This window comes from Carya illinoinensis, chromosome 8 (genome assembly GCF_018687715.1).
Source record: "Carya illinoinensis cultivar Pawnee chromosome 8, C.illinoinensisPawnee_v1, whole genome shotgun sequence".
Classification (NCBI taxonomy): domain Eukaryota; kingdom Viridiplantae; phylum Streptophyta; class Magnoliopsida; order Fagales; family Juglandaceae; genus Carya; species Carya illinoinensis.
In genome coordinates this window covers 4,456,230-4,475,771 of record NC_056759.1, presented here as the reverse complement: position 1 = coordinate 4,475,771, position 19,542 = coordinate 4,456,230, and the positions used below count along the sequence as shown (strand labels likewise).

At 35.2% G+C, this 19,542-nt stretch overlaps 2 protein-coding genes across 4 annotated transcripts; one reads left to right on the top strand and one right to left on the bottom strand.

The window, feature by feature from the left end:
- Positions 1 to 39: 39 nt before the first annotated feature.
- Positions 40 to 6,500, bottom strand: LOC122317992 (lipid droplet phospholipase 1-like). 2 transcript variants are annotated; one of them, XM_043135101.1, is made up of 11 exons: positions 6,054 to 6,495; positions 4,520 to 4,587; positions 3,353 to 3,423; positions 2,974 to 3,216; positions 1,999 to 2,162; positions 1,844 to 1,899; positions 1,689 to 1,741; positions 1,475 to 1,595; positions 602 to 699; positions 315 to 443; positions 40 to 229 (listed from the first exon to the last, which is right to left on the bottom strand). In XM_043135101.1, the coding sequence occupies exons 1-10, from the start codon at positions 6,227 to 6,229 to the stop codon at positions 372 to 374; spliced, it is 1,122 nt and encodes a 373-aa protein (XP_042991035.1). In that variant the 5' UTR covers positions 6,230 to 6,495; the 3' UTR covers positions 40 to 229; positions 315 to 371. The 2 variants fall into 2 exon arrangements, with proteins under 2 accessions (XP_042991035.1, XP_042991036.1); XM_043135102.1 differs by lacking the exons at positions 40 to 229; positions 315 to 443 and having other exon boundaries at positions 648 to 731; positions 6,054 to 6,500.
- Positions 6,501 to 10,071: 3,571 nt separating this feature from the next.
- LOC122319165 (ubiquinol-cytochrome-c reductase complex assembly factor 1) lies at positions 10,072 to 19,260 on the top strand. Of its 2 annotated transcripts, XM_043137108.1 has the most exons (9): positions 10,124 to 10,169; positions 10,246 to 10,333; positions 10,543 to 10,708; positions 11,271 to 11,484; positions 12,136 to 12,302; positions 14,921 to 15,045; positions 17,168 to 17,228; positions 17,851 to 17,899; positions 18,895 to 19,260. In XM_043137108.1, the coding sequence occupies exons 3-9, from the start codon at positions 10,553 to 10,555 to the stop codon at positions 18,972 to 18,974; spliced, it is 852 nt and encodes a 283-aa protein (XP_042993042.1). In that variant the 5' UTR covers positions 10,124 to 10,169; positions 10,246 to 10,333; positions 10,543 to 10,552; the 3' UTR covers positions 18,975 to 19,260. The 2 variants fall into 2 exon arrangements, with proteins under 2 accessions (XP_042993043.1, XP_042993042.1); XM_043137109.1 differs by lacking the exon at positions 10,543 to 10,708 and having other exon boundaries at positions 10,072 to 10,333.
- Positions 19,261 to 19,542: the final 282 nt, after the last annotated feature.

The following is a 19,542-nucleotide window of genomic DNA, read 5'->3' as shown; positions in this document are numbered from 1 at the left end:
GTATTCCCACAACTCTGAAAGCTGAAGTTACTGCAAATATTGCTTGAATAGAATCAATTAATATATAAATTTTGAGTATTTTTTTTATCCACTGTACTGTCTGTCTGTACACATAAATTGCAAGGATACCAAATAAAAAAAATGTATATATATATATATTTTAACTGCTGCGTGGTCACATTTTATGTAGGACTGTGAGCCATGCGGTAAAAGAATGGATCCCTTCGGCCTACAAGCAATGGAATTTCAGAGGAAAAAAATCAATATGGCAGATATTAGGGATTTCGGCAGCGCATCTCTGATAGCTCTTTTACCTGAAGGAAGCTTGTAGCCCACCCAGTCTGTCACGTGTACATCTAGGAGTCAGGCTTCTATGGAAGAAAATGATCGATCATATGACTTATGACATCTGCACCTTCTATATGCATGCTTTGGTCTTTGACCTGTAAAATGCCCAGAGAGTCATAGTTTGTTCCTCTCTAATCACAAAACCATGTCATATTTAGACGTGCACACATGCCCTCATACACAGGAATATGCTCATGAGTCTGTCAGAGAGAGAGAGAGAGAGAGACAGAGAGAGACAGAGAGACAGAGTTACCTGAATGACGCTATGAGCAGCAAACCTCTGTCTGCTGCTGTGAAAGCTAACATCTATTTTTTCCCATGACACACGAGATAGGCCCGTCACCAGCTCCTCTGCACTTTGTGACTTAGAAACATTGAAAAAACTAAAAGAAACGAGGCAAGAAATGATTGAACCAGGAAGGGAGCAAAAAAATTTAACTCATCTTATCTAATCATTACAACTTTCTCAACTTTAAACACAAAATATAATAAACAATTTAACTTTTTTAAATTCCAAAATAATAATAATATTTTATTTTTTCATCTCAACTCATTTCACTATTTAAATTGGCACTAAACAACCTTAACAGCCTATTTCATGTCACGTAACCATTTTTCTTTTTCCGCCCATTTTAACAAGTTGGATCTTAACGTTACGGTAGGTTACAATCATTGTAGTTTGGTGGTCATATTGCAAGAAAAAGAGTGGTAATATTTGAGAATATTTTATTCATTTTTATTTCTTACCAAATAAAACCTAATCATTTCTTTTTAGAATAAAATAATTCTCCAAATTTATATACTAATTTCACAAATGTTCACAATGAAACCAAAAAGGTGATGGAAATATGGATTCCCACCTCTTTACAAGGAAATCCACATTCTCATCAAAAGGGGCTTGGAAGGGAATTTAGATTTCCATGGGTGTCTAGATTTCCTTTATTTAAATGCACCCAAACGGAGTAATTTTTTAGAATTCCCAATATTCCTAAAATATTATCACCATCCAAATGCCCCATAATTCAGCTAGATGGTAAGAGCATGATTGGTTGAAAAGCATAGTGAACTAGCTACTCTAGCACAGACAAACAAGAACAGAAATTTCTCCTAGAGTGAAGTTACAAACCTTCTAGCTTGTCCGATCCATCATCTTCAATTGAAGGAGGCTCACAATGGTCATCATCATAAGCCTTGCAGTGCTCTTCATATACAACATGCGGATAGTTTTCATTACGAGTTTCCTTCCACTGATAACCGAAAAGTTGCTTTAGTTATTAAATTGCAATCAGAAGGTACACATCTAGCTGCAAAAATACAAAAATCCAAACAGATAACAGTACCTTTGGCAGATCACTATTACGCCTAATACATGATGTTCTCCAGCCCACGATATCTTAATAATATTTCTTGATGGAAAACAATGAAGATATATCTAAAAAGAAACTTCAAAAGAGCAAATCGACAAAGTCCTTATCTACATTGAAAAACAGGATACTGTCATAGCCCACATTTGAATATGCCACCCGACGTTTAAATGTACGCAATGCAGACCTGCATAAATAAGTTAGTTTATTGACTGAATGGGGCATCTTATGAAACCTGGTATCATTCTAGATATCCACATAAGATAAATGGATCCAAGTAATTTACATGAAATAACAGTCACCATAATCTTCTATCATGCATTTAAGCAATGGAGGCTTTCCTTCATCAGCATCAGTCAGAAAAAGATGTTGACCTGTTCTCCTAAATATCAAATGAATAACGGAACTTGCAACTTTCTCAAAAGCGGGTACACCAAAAAGAAATGGTACCTGCAAAAAGTTTTTAAAGAACAATAAATCAGTCAACTTAATGTTATAGACTAAACAATGACAATAAGGACTATAAACACATCTGTAAATACACCCACAAAAAATTAATACAGCTACTCAAGACCAAATTTATTGGAAATCTTGTAGGTATGCCACCAAGTGGACCATATTAGATCATGTTCACAACTGATATAAATACAAAGTCACATAAATTAAGTATTTGTTTCATTTTCATGAATCACACTAATGAATGTTACATGTAATGTCGACACAACCTGATAGGCTTTATTTTCTCGCCTTCAAAAATGGATCCAAATCTACCTAAAAAATGATTACTAATACTACTTGTTCAGCTGACTAGAAGAAAACTGATCTGATTGGGTCAATCAGGGAAGAAGTAATTAGTCGGATTTGCCACTGAAAGAGCGTTACTGAAAAAATACAGTTATTGTTATCAACATGAAAGTACTCAGTGAAAAAGTATAGTTATTGTCATAAACAAAAAAGTACTCATTCTTAGAGCTCTTTCCCACATAATGCTCCTAAAAATTTAAGATATAGGACAAAAGGAAATGGCAGAACCCAGGAGTTGATAAGATACGAAATTTTACTTTTTCAATCCCACCCCCAAGTCAAGGATCTCACTGCAATAATAACACTAGCTAATTTATTCCTGATAATACAAACTTCTGAACAATTAGCTTCAGCAAATATAAGGTACATTTTAACATTTGATATTGAGAATATTTAAGATTCTCAATAAACAAATTTAAAAAAAAAGAAAAAAAAGAAAAAAAAAAAGATATGGTACCTGCTTATTACCCCTTGAACCAAGATGAGGTGTAGCAACAGTGATGAAATTCATAGCCTTCAAGCCGGCTATTGTACCCCTTGAATCCCCTTCATGTCTGTCAGCAGATGAATCCTCCATGTTTTCCCTATTAGGCGGTCTATACAATCTCCCAATTGCATATCTTGCCACAAGTCCTCCTACAGAATGTGCAACAAAGGAGATCTTACATAGATTTGGCCTTCTCCGGATCACTTCAATGACCTAAAAGTCAAATGTTTTGTTATTGATGATATAATGTGGAGCCAATGCTTCTTGTCAGATAAGCAAAAATACTTTGTTAATTTCAAAACATCAGGTAGAGCGATTCCAAATCTGTAACTCTAATGATACTACCAACCTCCTCGGCTAATCGCTCTCCCATTACATCCACACCATCTAGAGTCAATCTAGACACATTTCTTTCACTACCTGCGAAACAAATTCAACCAACTTAAATAAAAGTGGTTAAACGACTTTCAGGACTGCAAGACATCTCACGAACTGAATCACTTAAAATATCAATATTCTATCAAATTCATATATATCATGACAGTTCTGACTGTCAGAATCACTAAAAAGACATTAAACACCAAAAAGATCCTACTTTTCACAGGTCAAACAATGTGAAATCCTGCATTAACACCCACTTCCATTTTAATAATCACAGTTACCAAATTATAGATGACAAAAGTCAAAGTTGAAAGCCTCCTCAAGATTATCCGAGGACAAGGCAATATCCCCTCTCCAACATGACTAATTTCAGCATACATCAGTGCATACTATGGCCTTCAGAACAATTTGGTGACTAGTACCAATACCATTTTTTATAGGTGACTAGTACTGATACCATAGCAGTGGCATTTTACTGCAGCTCAAAAAAAGAGAAAAGGTAATAAAGGAAAAATAAATATGTAGAACAAAGGATAAAGCAATCTTGCAAGGAAACAAGGGCGCAGTAGTGTTTGAAAGGAAGAGAGATGGGGAGGACTAAGAAATGGAGTAACATTATTCAAACCTACCATGTAGAAAAATGAAAATTGTAAAACAAGCATGAATATGGAGATAATTGTAAGGAAAGAACAGAGCTGCAAGCACACACCAGAATTCGGAAGGGTGACGTTACTGGTACTTGGCAGAATTGACTGTTGAAAACCTAATAGATATATTGGTAGTATGATGCCCCCCTTCCAATTAGTGGCATGATTAACAAATCCTGATCAAGACTAATAAATTGCATTGCCTGACAACCCACCAAATATATCCGAATTCCAACACCACGTATAATACGTTTTCAGGCTCTAAATTAAGATAAACATTCATGATCTCTGTCCTTTTTAGTTGTTCACATAATTCATACAATTTTCCATACATGACTGCAATAGCATTTAAGTGATGTGTAGTGGCCAAAAGATTATCACAGAAAAATAGCATTCAGCTAAAACCCCCCATGAAACAAGCCACAAGAAGATGGAGAAGAAATTTTGTTTTTCAAATTTGAAAGCATTATATAAAAACTAACACTTACGATGAACAAACACTTTATCAGGGAGCACTTTAACAAACTGGTCTGCTGCAAATTTCCAATCTGTGGTGCTGTACAAACAAATATAAAACCACAATCAGCAATCTACAAAACTGAAAGAGTTTCCAAACAAGTGCTGAGAAAAAATGAGAAGGAAAAGAAAATAATGAATTTCAATTGAAAAAATTTAAACTACATGCAATAACAGATAGCAAGAGCATAAAGCCTTGTATGGTGTGCTTATGTTGTTCCTGTTTTGTTCATTGGTATAATTCCAGTTATAGGAGTTCCATGTTTCTGTCTTCTGCAAATGGCCAAACTTGAATTCAAAGAGCAATTCAGTCTTTCCAGTATCACTTATTAGAGTTGGGTTCATGTGTGCATTCAAACCATCAACCCTCGTAACCCAACCCAAGCCAACATGTTTGGGTTGGATTTTCTTGAGTTCACATGTTGGTTTGGCAAGTTTGGATTTTCATGAACCAAAAGAACCGAACCAACCCAAAATTTATATTTGTCATGTATTAAAAATATTAACATCTCTCATTTGTTCACGATCTAATGGATACATATGTATTTTTGGCTTAAATGATTACAAACTTAGATAAACTACTAAAGTAGAACGATTGAAGGTCCATATGAATAACCTCTTGCTCAAAATGATCCACATTGTCACTGCCCAAACTGAAAAACCAGAAAGGTCCACCATACCAACCACTAGCAGGTTGGTTTGGTTGTATTATATACAAAGAGCCAACTTATTTTCAAAATGATCACAAACAAAAGAAATAGCCAACAATTTTAACACTTACAAATAAATAGCCATCACAAATAAATAAGTTACAGAACAAGATCCTACCGGAGTCTCAGAATTACATGCTGTATATAAATTCAAGAGAGAAACAAAACCTTAAACAAACAAGCAAAAAATTCCTAATTCCTCATCAAAACTGAGAGAGAGTCAAAGTCCTTGCAAGATTCTTTAAATATTTAATACATTTTCTAAATTATCTAGCTGGTTCAGAAAATAAATACGAAAACGAAATCATGGATTGCAAAGTCAAAGTTATAATTCCCTTTCCAAATGAACATAATCAAAGAATCTGTTCAACTTCAAGTATGCAAAAATGACGCACAAAATAAAGCATTAAACACATGTGCAAAACTAGACGTTGAAATTCGAAGTTATAGTTTAAACAAGAAAAACATGATTGGAGAAAATATTTTCAAATTCGGAAATTACTGTTTACAGTATCAATGAAGTTTCAAAGCCAAGGAGAAAAATAGTAACAAAAGCAACGGAGAAAAAAATTAAAATTCACGGAAAGACTCCAAAATAAGCAGAAACACAGCAAAATCCATCAATTTTTTAAAAAATAACAACTCAAACAAATTTCAAGACTAATGCAAATAAAAAATTGAAAAATAGCATAAATTTCATTAAGCTACCATCGAACACAATTGAAAAATAAAGAATCCCGTGAAATTCGAGGTCATGAAATGATCAAAATAACAATAAATATAAAAGAAGGCTGACCTGCCGAGGATTCCATGAACCATGACAACGAGATGATCAACGGACAATGAATCAGAGTCCTTGTAGCTCCAGATGTCGCGGCTTCCATTAACCGTTTCGGAGGAGCACACCCCGTTCTCCACGGAACCATTTTCCATAGTAAATCCCCCGCTCGGCCAAGCTAAGCTAAAGTGCATTGATCGAGATGACTCGGGAAACGGAAGCGAGTCGGGGATTCAGTGAGGAGAAGACTAGTGTCGATGGCAGGTGGAGTTTCAGGGAAACTTTCGGAATAGAGAGCGCGAGATAGCGAGGAGAAAGAAAACTGGCTGTGAAAGGTGGCTGGGACTGGAGAGAGCGAGAGAGAGCGAGCTTGGAGCGAAGGAGACCGTAGCCGTAGGGAGGAATGGAGGATGAGCCTAAAAAATAAATAAACATATAAGACACACGTGGGAAGAGGTTGACAATGTGAGAACGTTTGCCTTTGGTTGAAGGCTTGGCTTCAGTGCTTTCATTCTACACAATAGCCGCCTGAAAGGGCTAATTAGTTGTCACCACGTCACGCATCAGATAATCCCAATCTCCTGTAAAGCTATTCTTAAAGCACGAAAGAGCAATCACTAAACCCGATTACGGAACGGTTTGCTGAGTTTTATTTGCTGAAACGGCATTTCCATAGATAACAACAATGCACGCGACCCTTTCCCAGTGTGAACGGTGTTCAAGCCTTAAAGGATCGGTGACTCAGTGCTAAGCTAACTGCTTCACAAGGTCGCACGGTAACATCGTCACGGACCCACGATTGTGTGTTATTCTATCTTACTCAATTGATAAGTAATTTATCATTTTCGAGTTTCGACGTTTTATTTTAATATATCTATTTTAAATATAATAATAAAATTAACAAATTATTGGGTAGAGGTACGTGGTTTTTTTTTTTTTTGTCATATTTATAAAAAATAATAATATATCTATAATTATTTTTATAACATTTCATACAATCATGTTTTAAATAGAATGTTTTATATAAAATGATTTTATTTTTATAAGTTATTTTATAAAATTAATTCTAATTTCAAAATAATTATGTAAAAAATTATAAAAATAATTGTATGTGTATTATTTATATATATAAAAAAAAACAATGTTTAACTTGATCTAAACTTGTGTTTGCCTTCTAATAATATTTTTAAAAATTTAGTAATGTTATGTATAAGTCTCAGTTTCATCAATGATGAACCTACATTATGAGTCATGACTAAATGCCCTCCAAATTTTTTTAAAAATTCAAAATATATCTTATATTTTATTTATAATTCTATAAATATAGCAAATGGCCACCCTAAATTTTTTTACAATTATCATATATTCTCTAAAATTTTTTCAAATTTCAATATATCTAGAAATGTCTTTCTCTAATTTTTTTTCCTATAATTTTGAAATTTTGTATAATTTCTATATATTTTTTATTTTCAAGGATGTGACCTCATCAAAATTAAATTAAAACTCAATTTAGGAAAAATAATAAACTTATTAATATGGATTTAAAAAAAAATTTACAATATTGACTTGTTAATATAGAATCCAAAGTGGAAATATAAGAAAAATTATTTAAGATTGATGATTTACATAAAAAATAGTTGAGAAGTTTTATTTTCTATACTTTATTGAGTAAAAAAAAATATTCAAGGTCTCAATTATAATATTATATGCTTGATGTTATACGAAATATCTAAATTTTGTATGAAAATTTATAAAAGAGTTTATATACTAAAATGAAAGATGACCTTCTAAGAGATCAAAATTGTCGTGCTCTATAATTTTCTTCTAGGATTGACACGGCCAAAAATTACTAAATAATAGGTAATCAGAATAACCTTAGATGTTGTTTGGATTGAGAGTGTTGCTTGGATTGAAAAACACCCACAATCATTTTATATCATTTTATCTCATCATCATAATTTTTTTAAATTTATATACAAAATATAATAAAAAATTTAATTTTCAAATTTCAATTTAATTTTTTCAAATTTTAAAACAATAATAATAATATTCTAACAATATTTTATTCAACTTTTTACTTTTATTTAAAAATATTTCATCTCATTTCACCATACAAACAGCTTTTAAAGTTCTTTGAATTTAGAAATTGAGTTTTCTCACATAACAAAAATGCATACTATCATTTGGATGAGTAGTGTTTAAATAATAAAATTTTTTTACAAAAGTAAATTTATAAATTGATATAATTTTATATGATACGTTAAATTTATTTTACAATAAAACTCACACCTCACACTATAGCAAAGCTCACACCTGCTGTAGATTCCTCCCCCAACTTTTTTTTTTATTATAATTTTACTACTCATCATCCTTACATATCATATACTATATATTTTTTTCTTTTTTTAAAGAAATTTTGATTTTACGTTTTTAAAAATAATTAAATTATTTTACTCATTATTTTATACTGCATATTTAATAAGAGAAAAAAAGTTAAAAAAAGTGTGATGCGTGATGTCGTAAAGATTTTTATTTTCCTCAACTCTCAACATCCTCTCCAGCCGTGCCTCCTCTTTTCTTCAACGGAAGTAGAAAGCGATACTTCACCATTGTCAATACTGTCCCGTGATCTTCTCTTCACCACCTAAGCACCACTGTTCAGCATCGTTTTCTCCGTCCACCTCCATCCAGGCACAGATTGGACAACTCACAGTAATTTACTCGTTCTGTACCAAATCCATTCGCAACGCATTGGCCAAGTTAATAGTCAAGCACAAATTCCATGGTTGTGAAGCATGCGTGCTCCATGGACCATGGTCAGCAAATCTGCCGGCTTTAATTCAGCCACTGTCAACCCATGCTCCAATTTTCTGCCTCCTCTGCCATTCAAGTGGGGGCTATCTCTATCTAGATTTTCCTAATCAACAATCGCTTATTCCATAGCACTAATTTTAACTCCCTCATGTGTCCGCTAAATTTCCTTACTGACGTGTTCTATAATAGTATCTGCAAAATAAGAATTTTTACAATTAAAATGTAAGTTGATGGCTCGATAAGTGAGATCGATTAAACTAGGTATAAGTATCACAACTTAGCCTCAAACATTATGTATAGAGTCTAAAAATAATAAATATTCACAATAATATAAAACATAGAATTGTTGATTTTGTTCCAAGTAAGGTAACATTTCCTAAGAAGTTTACCGTAAAAGGAAACTACCCCCGCCCCCCCCCCTCGGGGCGAGGTTGAGATTTGGCCACCTTGTGGTGGCTAGAAATTTGTCACTATGAAAGTTGGTCGATTCTGGCCACCTTGGGCGTTGGTAGCCATGTCTTTACCAACGCTGGTGGCTGTTGGTAGCCATGTCTTTACCAATGCCGGTGGCTGGCATTTTTTTTTTATTTTTTTCTTTTTTAATATATTTTTTAATTTTTATAAATTATTTTTCATTATTAAAATTAATCTTTGTTTAACAATTTTGATTTAATTTTTTTAAAATTATAAAGGATAAATGACACGCGATAATTTTTGATGAGGCTACATGTTATTCATTAGTGGTGATGGATGGAAAAGTTGAAGGAACAACTTATTTTTAAGAAAAAATTTAGTTGTAAGTATAATTATCTACTAATATATACACCAATATAATACAATTAGTTAAAAAGTAAATTTTATTAAAAATAGTATTAATTTAAATTTTAAATATAAAAAAATTAATATTCGTAGATAAATTAATATGTGATTTTGATTGTAAGCAGTTAAACTCTATTTTTAAAAGGTAATGCCAATAAAGTTTTAACTTATACAAATCTAATGTAATTAATTTTAAAAAATATGGAATTCAATAATAAAAATCTAGTTTTTTTTTCAGAATTTTTTTTTTTTTATAACAGCACCCATGACTTATACACTCTAAACTATATAAATCATTTTTGACTTCTAAAAAACTATTATTTAAAAAAAAAACATAAAATGTTAGTATACTAATAATAAAAAAAAAATGTATAAGGGAAGGTGCGTGACCAAATCTACCTAAACAAAAAATTTAACAAATATACGGATGAAATCTCATGAAATTGAATGGAATTGAAATGGTGGCGTGGAGCCTGCTGCCTCGCCCATCTCTTGCCGATGGTAGTTTGTGACTTTATTCTCTCCACGGGGTTAGTAGGGTTTAAGACTTATTAAGTATCGTAACCATTTTCTACAGCACAGAAAGAGAAAAAAAAAATCGGGAAATCAGGGATAACGATCCAATCATAAGCAGAGAAGGTCGTCAGCTCTTACTTTTGATTCCGGTAAGTATTTCTGTTCATTTCATTAGATTCGTTTGCTTAATCTTCATCAAATTTCCATTTTGCTGCTTAGAAAACTAAAGACAAAAGTAACGACGATTTTACCTGTTGTTTTCTCTCATTTTATCGGGAATCAAAGGGTGCTTCCAAATTCTCTGTGTATAGTTTTGATTTCTATGTGTTTGAAGCAATGCTTGTTTGAGTCTTTGAAGGAAACACACAATGTTGCCAAGATGGGGCAGAACTATTACTAATCTCTCGAGATTTGGTTTGCAAAACAAATTGAAATTTGGAAAGGACTTCAATGTTGTTTCATGCCGTAGCTATGCCAAGGTTGCTGCTGATTCCATGGATAGTAGTCTCGCTAGTGAACCGCCGGTATGACATAAGAACTACCCATTTTGTAGTTCTGTGAATATATTGCTGGGATTGGAATTTAATTAGTAGTTGTAATCCTGCGACTTTATTTGAAAAGGGATTTAATAACATACATCTTAATCATTTACAGGTCCCTAAATTGGATCGTTACTAGTGAATCTATTCTCTTGTGATTGTGTTTTGGCTTCATTTACATGTGCATTCTTTTTATTTGTCTTTCTTTTTAAGTTTTACTTTACTTTTCCTGGTCTTGGGGGATGAGCTCCTACGATCATGGATTTTAGGCAACCCATGTTGGCTGTGGAACTCGTGGATTTTTTAGATCTACTTTTGTAATCTGTAGTGTGCTACTTCCAGTGGCTTGATAATCTTGTAATCGTGTCAGGAGCTTTGCTCTTGAGCACTGAAGTCTTTCCATAAAGATGCCATTTTATTTCAAGTGTCATAAATAGCATGTGCTAATACTACACATGCTTTTTCATATATATATATATATATATATATTTAAATTTCATTCTGCCCACTTTGCTTGCTACTGAAAGCCACAGCAACTATTCAACAGATTAAGTTAGACAGAATGTTTTGGTCTAAGCCCTGTTCACTGGCTCTGGCCCTGGACTCTCCGCTAAGAGCTGAAGAACCAAAGTATGAGGGCGTTAAGCATTTTATTCTTAAGCTGATGCTGTTTTATAGTAAACAAAGCAAGTCTATTCGAGGTGCAAATGTGGTATACCGGCGAATCATTTCGCAAGTTGATAAGCCTCTTATTTATGAAGGTGATTCCCTCATCATTATTTTCATGAATATCATAGATTTTTTCCTTATTCTCTATCATTTTTCCGCTTTTCTCTTTCTGGTTACCTTCCGGCAGTTTTTTTTTTTTTTTTCCTTTTGGTTGTTGTCGCCCGCGGGGGGGGGGGGGGGGCACAAATTTTTTCATTAGTGGTGAAGTTGTTCAAGATGCTATCAAGAATGCACTTTGCCAGCCTACAATTGACCGCATTTGGCCAGATTGCCAAAGTCCTCAAATTAGAAAACCTTAAAGTCAGTGGTTTATAAGGTCATCTAGGAAATTAAAACAATTTAAGCCACAAATTGGTTTGGTGGTTGAGTTTTGTATCTTCTACAGTACATTTTAGATGAATGTTATCCAGATGTTAATGTTTGCTCTATCAAGAATGAAATTTGCCGGTACCTTACAATTGACTGCATTTGGCTGAATCACCAAAGTCCTTGAATTTGAAAACCTTTAATTCAGTGATTTATAAGGTCATCTAGGAAATTAAGACAACATAAGGTCTTCCAAAAAATGGTTTGGTGGTTGAATTTTGTATCTTTGACGTATGCTTTAGATGAATGTTGGCCAAATATCAATGTCTGCTAAGGTGTTTACATCTCTGTCATTAACTATCGTCTTTAACACGCAGTATTTAACTTGGAGAAAACATTCAAAACAACATTCTCTTTACTTGTACTTCATATGTGGCTTTGCTTACGCCGCTTGAAAGAAGAGGGAAAGGAAGGTGTTGAATTTGGGCAGTACTTGTATGAGATATACAATCATGATGTGGAGCTGAGAGTTTCAAAGGCTGGGGTACGTGTAAATAAATTGGAAAGTACTTTAGCGTTTTCGTAGATAACTAATCATGGTAAAAATCAGATAGTCATAAATATCCTTGTTCAACCTTGGCATGCTTTTTTTTTTTTTTTTTTTTTTTTTATAGTTAAACGGTAATATTAATAAGAATAGGCAAATCCCAAGTATACAAGATGTAATACAAGAGATAAGACCTATCTAGTTCACTAAAGAAGAAAGAACAAAATCGTGTACATTTTGGCCATTAAAGTCTAATGAAATGGTCCAAAGAAGTAAAGTAGTGAAAAAAAGGGAGCAAAGCTCCTCTAGTGTCCTCTCCTTATCTTCGAAGGTCCTTTCATTGCGCTCTCGCCAAATGCACCACATGATGCAGATAGGAACCATCTTCCACATTGCTTTAATCTGTGGGAGTCCTCCCGGTATCCCCCAACAAGCCAAAACGTCAACTACCGTAGCAGGCATCACCCAGTTTAATCCAATTCTACTGAACATTTAACACCACAACGCTCTAGCTGTCTCACAATGTAACAAGAGATGTTTCACTGACTCACCGGCTTTCTTACACATGCAACACCAGTCTGCAATAATTATCCGACGCTTCCGGAGGTTGTCGGTAGTCAGAATCTTACCCAAGGTTGCCGTCCAAGTGAAAAAAAGAACTTTGGAAGGCGCCTTATTCCTCCATAATTTTTTCCAAGGGAAGTGAGAGTTTGGTGTGGCTATAAGAATCTTATAGAAAGAGCTTACCGAGAAGATTCCTTTACTCGCAGGTGTCTACCACAATTTATCTTCCCGCAAGCCATTCAGTTTCCAAGAGTAAAGTAGGCTGAAAAAAGCCTCAAAACAATCAACTTCCCAATCTTGGGCTGCTCTACTAAAAATAATGTTCCAATGGACTTGGTCCCCTGATCGAATTAAAAGGTCTGCCACCGAAGCATCTGCTCACAAGCCACTCGGAATACAGCTGGAAAAGCCTCCTTCAATGCCTCCTCCCCACACTAGATATCCCTCCAGAAATTTATGCAAGTCCCATCCCCCACCAGGAATCTAGTATGATTTGCAAACACTCCCCATCCTTGTCTAATGTGTTTCCAAAGTTCCACCCCATGAGGCTCAGTCCCCTCTCTGGTACACCATCCCCCCCATGTTCTGCCATGCCTACAATCAACTACTAGTTTCCATAGTGCTTCTAGTTCCATATTGTATCTCCAAAGCCATTTTCCAAGAAGTGTCCGGTTAAACATTCTTAGATTCTTTATCCCCAACCCACCTGAATGGAGTGGTCTGCACACTTTATCCCACCTGACTAGGTGAAACTTAAATTCCTCCCCCATCCCACTCCATAAGAAGTCTCTATAAAGTTTTTCAATGCGTGCCGCCACAGGCGCTGGAATAGGGAATAAAGACAAAAAATAGGTTGGTAAGTTGGAGAGAGTACTTTTAATAAGAGTCACACGACCGCCTTTCGACAAATAAAGTCTCTTCCACCTTGCCAGTCTTCTTTCTACTTTCTCAATGACTGAGTCCCAAATGGATAAGGATCGCGAGGTAGCTCCCAACGGTAATCCCAGATAAGTCATGGGGAGAGAAGCAACCCTACAACCAAGTGTGCTAGCCAACTGCTGAGTATCACTGACTCTCCCGACTGGCACTAATTCTGATTTATCAAAATTCACTCTCACACCTGAAGCAGCTTTGACGCATAAAAGAAGGGCCTTCAATGCCCTAAGACAAAAAATAGGCATGCTTTCAAAAGAACCTAAGGAATGGGAGGAGGATAGGGTGATTTGGATTCTGAATGGGAGGAGGAACTATAAGAAAAATGGGGGATTGGATCATCTATAATTCTATTGTTACATTGCGAGGTGGCCAGGTCTTTGTTGGATGATATCTTCAACCAGACCAGCATGACATGGGCAATGCCTGAAAGGGTTGTAGATATTTTTAGTGTTAAGAAAGGTCTTCAGGGTAATGCTCATATTGCTGTTGTTTGGAAAATGATTCCTCTTTGTATTATGTGGTGCATTTGGATGGAGAGAAATGGTATGTGTTTCGAAGAATAGAAGTTCTCTTTGGATGAGTTGAAGAGATTTTTTTCAAGACTTTATTTACTTCGGCTTCCGTCATTGATTGTAATGGGGATGGTTTTCATAATTAATGCCTAGTGTATGTTAGGTGTATTCTGCGTATACATCCTGCATACCTGGGCTATGTCTATTGTTTTCTATTAATAAAATTTTGCTCTTACCTATTGGAAAAAGAGAACCTAAGGAATGGGTTAGAAAGAATCCGTTCCTTAGGCGATAACTCTACGCTCTACAGTTTTTGGCATCTAAGATTTAACAGATGAAAACATGGCATGATATCAGCGATTCAGCATGGATTTTCTTTAGGGAGAGTGCTGCTGTAGTTCAGTCATTATTCTTGGGGCTAATTGTGTTTGGATGTTGCACGGGTAGAAAGCTTTTGAGGCATGGAGGCGAGGGGGGCATATATAGGTTGATCGTAATTGAACTATTATTTAGTTATCTATAACAATATAAGTGTACTTTATCATTGAGTAGGCTTTACCTTTTCGATTTGTGCCTACTGATTATTTACCCTTTAAATGGCAGGTTAACTTACTATTGATCAGATGGATGAAGGATTTGGAGAAAATATTCTATGGAAATATCGTTGCCTATGATTCTGCAATCCTTCCAGAGGCTAGTTCAGATGAGCTGCCAAAAGTAATTTGGAGGTTAGACTTAAATCACCAGCTTCTTCTGCCATTGCTTATATTTTAGCAGTCTTGATTGGATTTTTCTCCAACTATTTAGGAGTAAAAGGACTGAAGACTTGTTTTTTTCGTTTCTTTTTTTAACATTTATATTCAGTTCTCCAAAAGCTTTAGAAAGTCTATGTTGCTGCACCTATATTTTTTCCAAGTTCTAACTTATTTTCAAATAATCCTAACTTCTTTCCCAACTGTTAGGGCAAGGTCGTCTGTTTTTTTTTTTGTCCCAAAAGTTCTATTGTACATTTTTTGTTCTTATATGCCTTTGTGCTATCGAGCAATTTAGTCTTCTTACCACCGATATTTTTAACTGGAGAAAAAGATAACCCAGATTACCATGGCTGAAAATGGATTTGATTTTCTAGTATTCCTTTCCTGAAGTTCTGGTTCCTTATGCCCTTTCTACCCTTGGGGAGAGGTGTTACTCTTTCTTTAGCATAAAACCTCCTCCCTAAACCATGCAACATGATCTTTCTTACAACCCACATTGCTTCTATTTATAAAGCCAGTTGATGTTATAGAAAACTGTCAACTGTTTATGGTATTAATTGGATAAAAGTCGCCCATCAAAATAAAAAAAATTATTAAATAAAAGTTTATATGAATATCTTGGATATACAGAAATTGTGACTTGGAGGTCAGTATAAGATTCTCACTCATGAGACTTCTTTTGTTTTTTTTGGATACGTAAGAAGAAGTTTTATGAGAAATGAATGTATAGGCGAAACCCATGTACATAGGAAGTATACAAAAGAAAATGCGTAAGTAGTAAGTACATTCTAGGAAATGGAAAGCGACATCAGAAAATCATGAACGGAAGATTCGTTAGTCACTAAAGCAGAAAACCAAAACAGCAAAGAGTGCACAAAAAAATTCCAAAGTTGCTCCAAAGTATGCTCCTTGTTGTTAAAACATCACTCATTCCTTTCCATCCAAAGGCACCACATGAGACACAAAGGGACCACCTTCCAAGCCGCATCCACTTAAGTGCAACCACGAAGTGCTTTCCAGCATGCTAGAAGATCTACCACTCTCAAAGGCATCACCCAAGCCAAGCTGGTTCTACAAAAAATGCCCTCCCATAAAGCCCTTGCCACTTCACAATGCAAGGGTAGATGATCCACGGTTTCCCCATTCTTTTTACACATGTAGCACCAATCCATAACAATAACACCCCGCTTCCTTAGATTATCCAATGTCAAGATTTTCCCAAGGGAGGCAGTCCAAATGAAGAAGCAACTTTGGAAGGCACGTGACACCTCCAAATACACTTCCAAGGAAAAGGAGGACTATTCTAAGAAGTCAACAATTTAGTACGAATGAACAGAGAACTTTTGACCCCCTTTTGGACTTCCACAACATCCTGTCCTCATCATTACCACCAAGCCTCAAAGAGTAAAAAAAACTGTAAAAAGCTGAAACTTCGTCAATCTCCCAATCGAGTACAGCTCTAGTTAAAAAAATATCCCACTGGATTGAGCCATTAAAACAACAAAGCAAATCAGAAACTGCAGCATACCGATCAGATGCCAATAGAAAGATAATTGGAAACATGCTGTTGAGGGCTCAATCACCACACCAAGTGTGCAACCAGAAACGGATCTTAGAACCCTCACAAGACTTAATGCCAGTTACATATATCAGCCTTATTTCCCTATGTGGTACAGAAATGTTTGTCAATTTCATTGCTTTGGTGTATGGTAAGGTTTGTGGCGTCATGTTCAATTTTCTTGTTCAAAGAGACTGATGGAGACAATTGAGAAGTCATTAGTGATCACTATGTGAATATAATGTGCCCCTCCTATGCATACATTTTCTTTTTATGACACTGGATTATTTGCTACTTACCAAAAATGAAAAAGCAATTGTTTTGGCAAGTATTAGCTAATAATTGCTTCCACTAATAAGCTGCGCAATATTGGAATATAAAAACTATGTTATCAGAGACTTCTGGGAGGGATATACAATCTCAGTAACTGTGCAATATCTATTGAAAGCTAATTTGCTGTTGAAGGGACACCATTTCTGACGTTCAATGTTATATTTGTCCTTCTTAACAGTTGCACTAGTGTTGTTTGTGTTGCAGGAATATATTTTCTGATGACGGTTCATCACAGCCAAATGATGCTGCATCACGAACAGCTCAGGCATGTTCTCATTTTTACTTTCATTCCCTTGTGCGATTCTAGTTTAAGTTGGTTAAAATGCCTATTTTTTGGGAGCTTCAACCCCATGTATTATTTTTATGCCACACTCGTGAGAAGTTATGTAGTGTTTGCTGATCACAGAAAATCCTGGTGAAGAGTTATTTCTTTGAACACCTAGGGATTCAAGTCATAAGGGCCTTGGATCCTTGGATGCAAACTATTTCTAATGGTCACAAGTCATCAGTGAAAAGTTGATGATTTACCTGATCTGTGTGATGGGGCATGCTACACGGGTCCAGACTTTAATGGGATAAGAGATATGTCACATTTGCACAACGGATTCTTCATCATAAAAAATAAAATAGTAGCTCATTGATAGAGTGGTCATGCCTATCACATCGGTTGCATATTCTGTGTGGCCGATGTAATCTCAGTGTAAAAACAATATGGTTGAGAAAGTTGTCACAATCAAATGTGATCTATAAAGTTGTTTTGCCTCTTCTCTTCTTTAAATTGCTTATTATATTGCTTATGTTTCATTTTGTTTTTATGTTATGTGTCAAGCATATCTCTCTCCTATATTGAAGGCATCAGGCCACTGAATATTTGAATACATCTGCAGGCTATGGCGAGGTATGCTCGCCGGGAAGTTGGCTGCCTGTCCTTAACTGGTAGGGTACTATCTTTTGTCTTCTTTATATACTTTCAATCTCTGATGGATTAATTGTTGATCATACGTTGATTTTAATTTATATTTTGATAAATATAATACATTGAACTAATCTTATATATAAAAAAAATACATTGAACTAATCTTATATATAAAAAAAATACATTGAACTAAAGTACAGGAAATATTCAAATGGTTGAGTCAGCGCAATTGGTACATTTCACTCATGAGACAGCCAGGTGGAATAACCTTCCTACCCCACCCCCACTCTTAATGGTCCCTTTATTAGGAAGGGAGAAGAAAAAAAATTGTTGGGAGATGGCTTGATACCAGAGAGGTTAGCTAACTAGTTGAACAACCAACTTTTTTTTTTCATTTTTTAATTTTTTTTTATGGGTTATGAAAATTGTTGGGGGATGGTAAGTAAAGAACAAACCAGCTTGACCTGGTAATGGGTTGTAAAAACTGCCTTTCTGAGGCTTCCTTGGTGTCAACACACACACACACACACACACTTTTTCTCCCTTGGTAAAATAATTTCATTACTAAGGAAAAGAGACACGTCAGGAGGCGCATGAGTGGCTGACTTTGGCTGAAGGGTGACAAATGATCCAGCAGCAAAAGCGTGAGAGGGAAAAAAGGAGAGAAGGGAGATGAAAAGGGAGTAGGATAGAGAGATAATAGGGGAGAGGGGTGGGGCAGATGATATAGCCAGGGCTCCATCGGCTGCCCTAGGTCTCTGATTTTTGGAAGCCTCATTGGAGAGAAAAAAGAAGGGGGGGGGGGGGGATCTCAGAAATTTTGAAAACATGCACCCTGCTGCCCCACACGTCCCCTTAACAGATGATATTCTATTTCCTACAATGCACTTGATATTTCTGATTTTTGAGTATATTTCCCTTTGAAAATTGCACCAACTTGTTACCTATTGGATGTTTTCACTAATACGTTTCCTAGTTTGTTCACTTGACAAAGTTGTGGAATTTGGATGTGCAGACAAAGAAGCTATGCTTTCTGGGAACTTCATGTTTACCTCGTTAGAGACAGAGAAGTTGAATTCGAAGGGGCGTAGGTGATACTCCATGGGTCAAATTGAAAGTTTCAATTTCACAAGTAATTCCTGCTGAAAATCCTATATATTTTCATTTGATAGTAGTTGTAAAGCCCTTCTAAAAAGAAATATGATTGATTTTGCCATTTCATTAATCTTCTCACCGAGTGGTTCAGCAAGTAGGATGATGCCCTTGAATTTTGGTGGAACCAGTTGTCAGTGCCGGCTATTAAGGCTGTAATAATTGTAATAATTGGTTTACATATACTGATGCGTTAAAATTCTTTAGCAAGAGTGTCAGTTTCTTACCACCCAATTTTCTTACTTAACAAGAACTATCTTATTATTATATTTCTTGATGATATTCTTGCAATACTTATGACCTTAATAAAAATAGTTATGCTATATACTTCACTCCTATTACACTGTACTGATGTGGTGTTATTCATCAACCATCCGATCAATTTCCTTTTTTAACTTATCAAAAGTAACAAATTTAAGGATTGATGACTAATGCCACATTAAAATAAGATAGGAATAAAATGAGGTCGTATATAGCATTTTTCATATAAAAATCATCACGAGGAACTCGA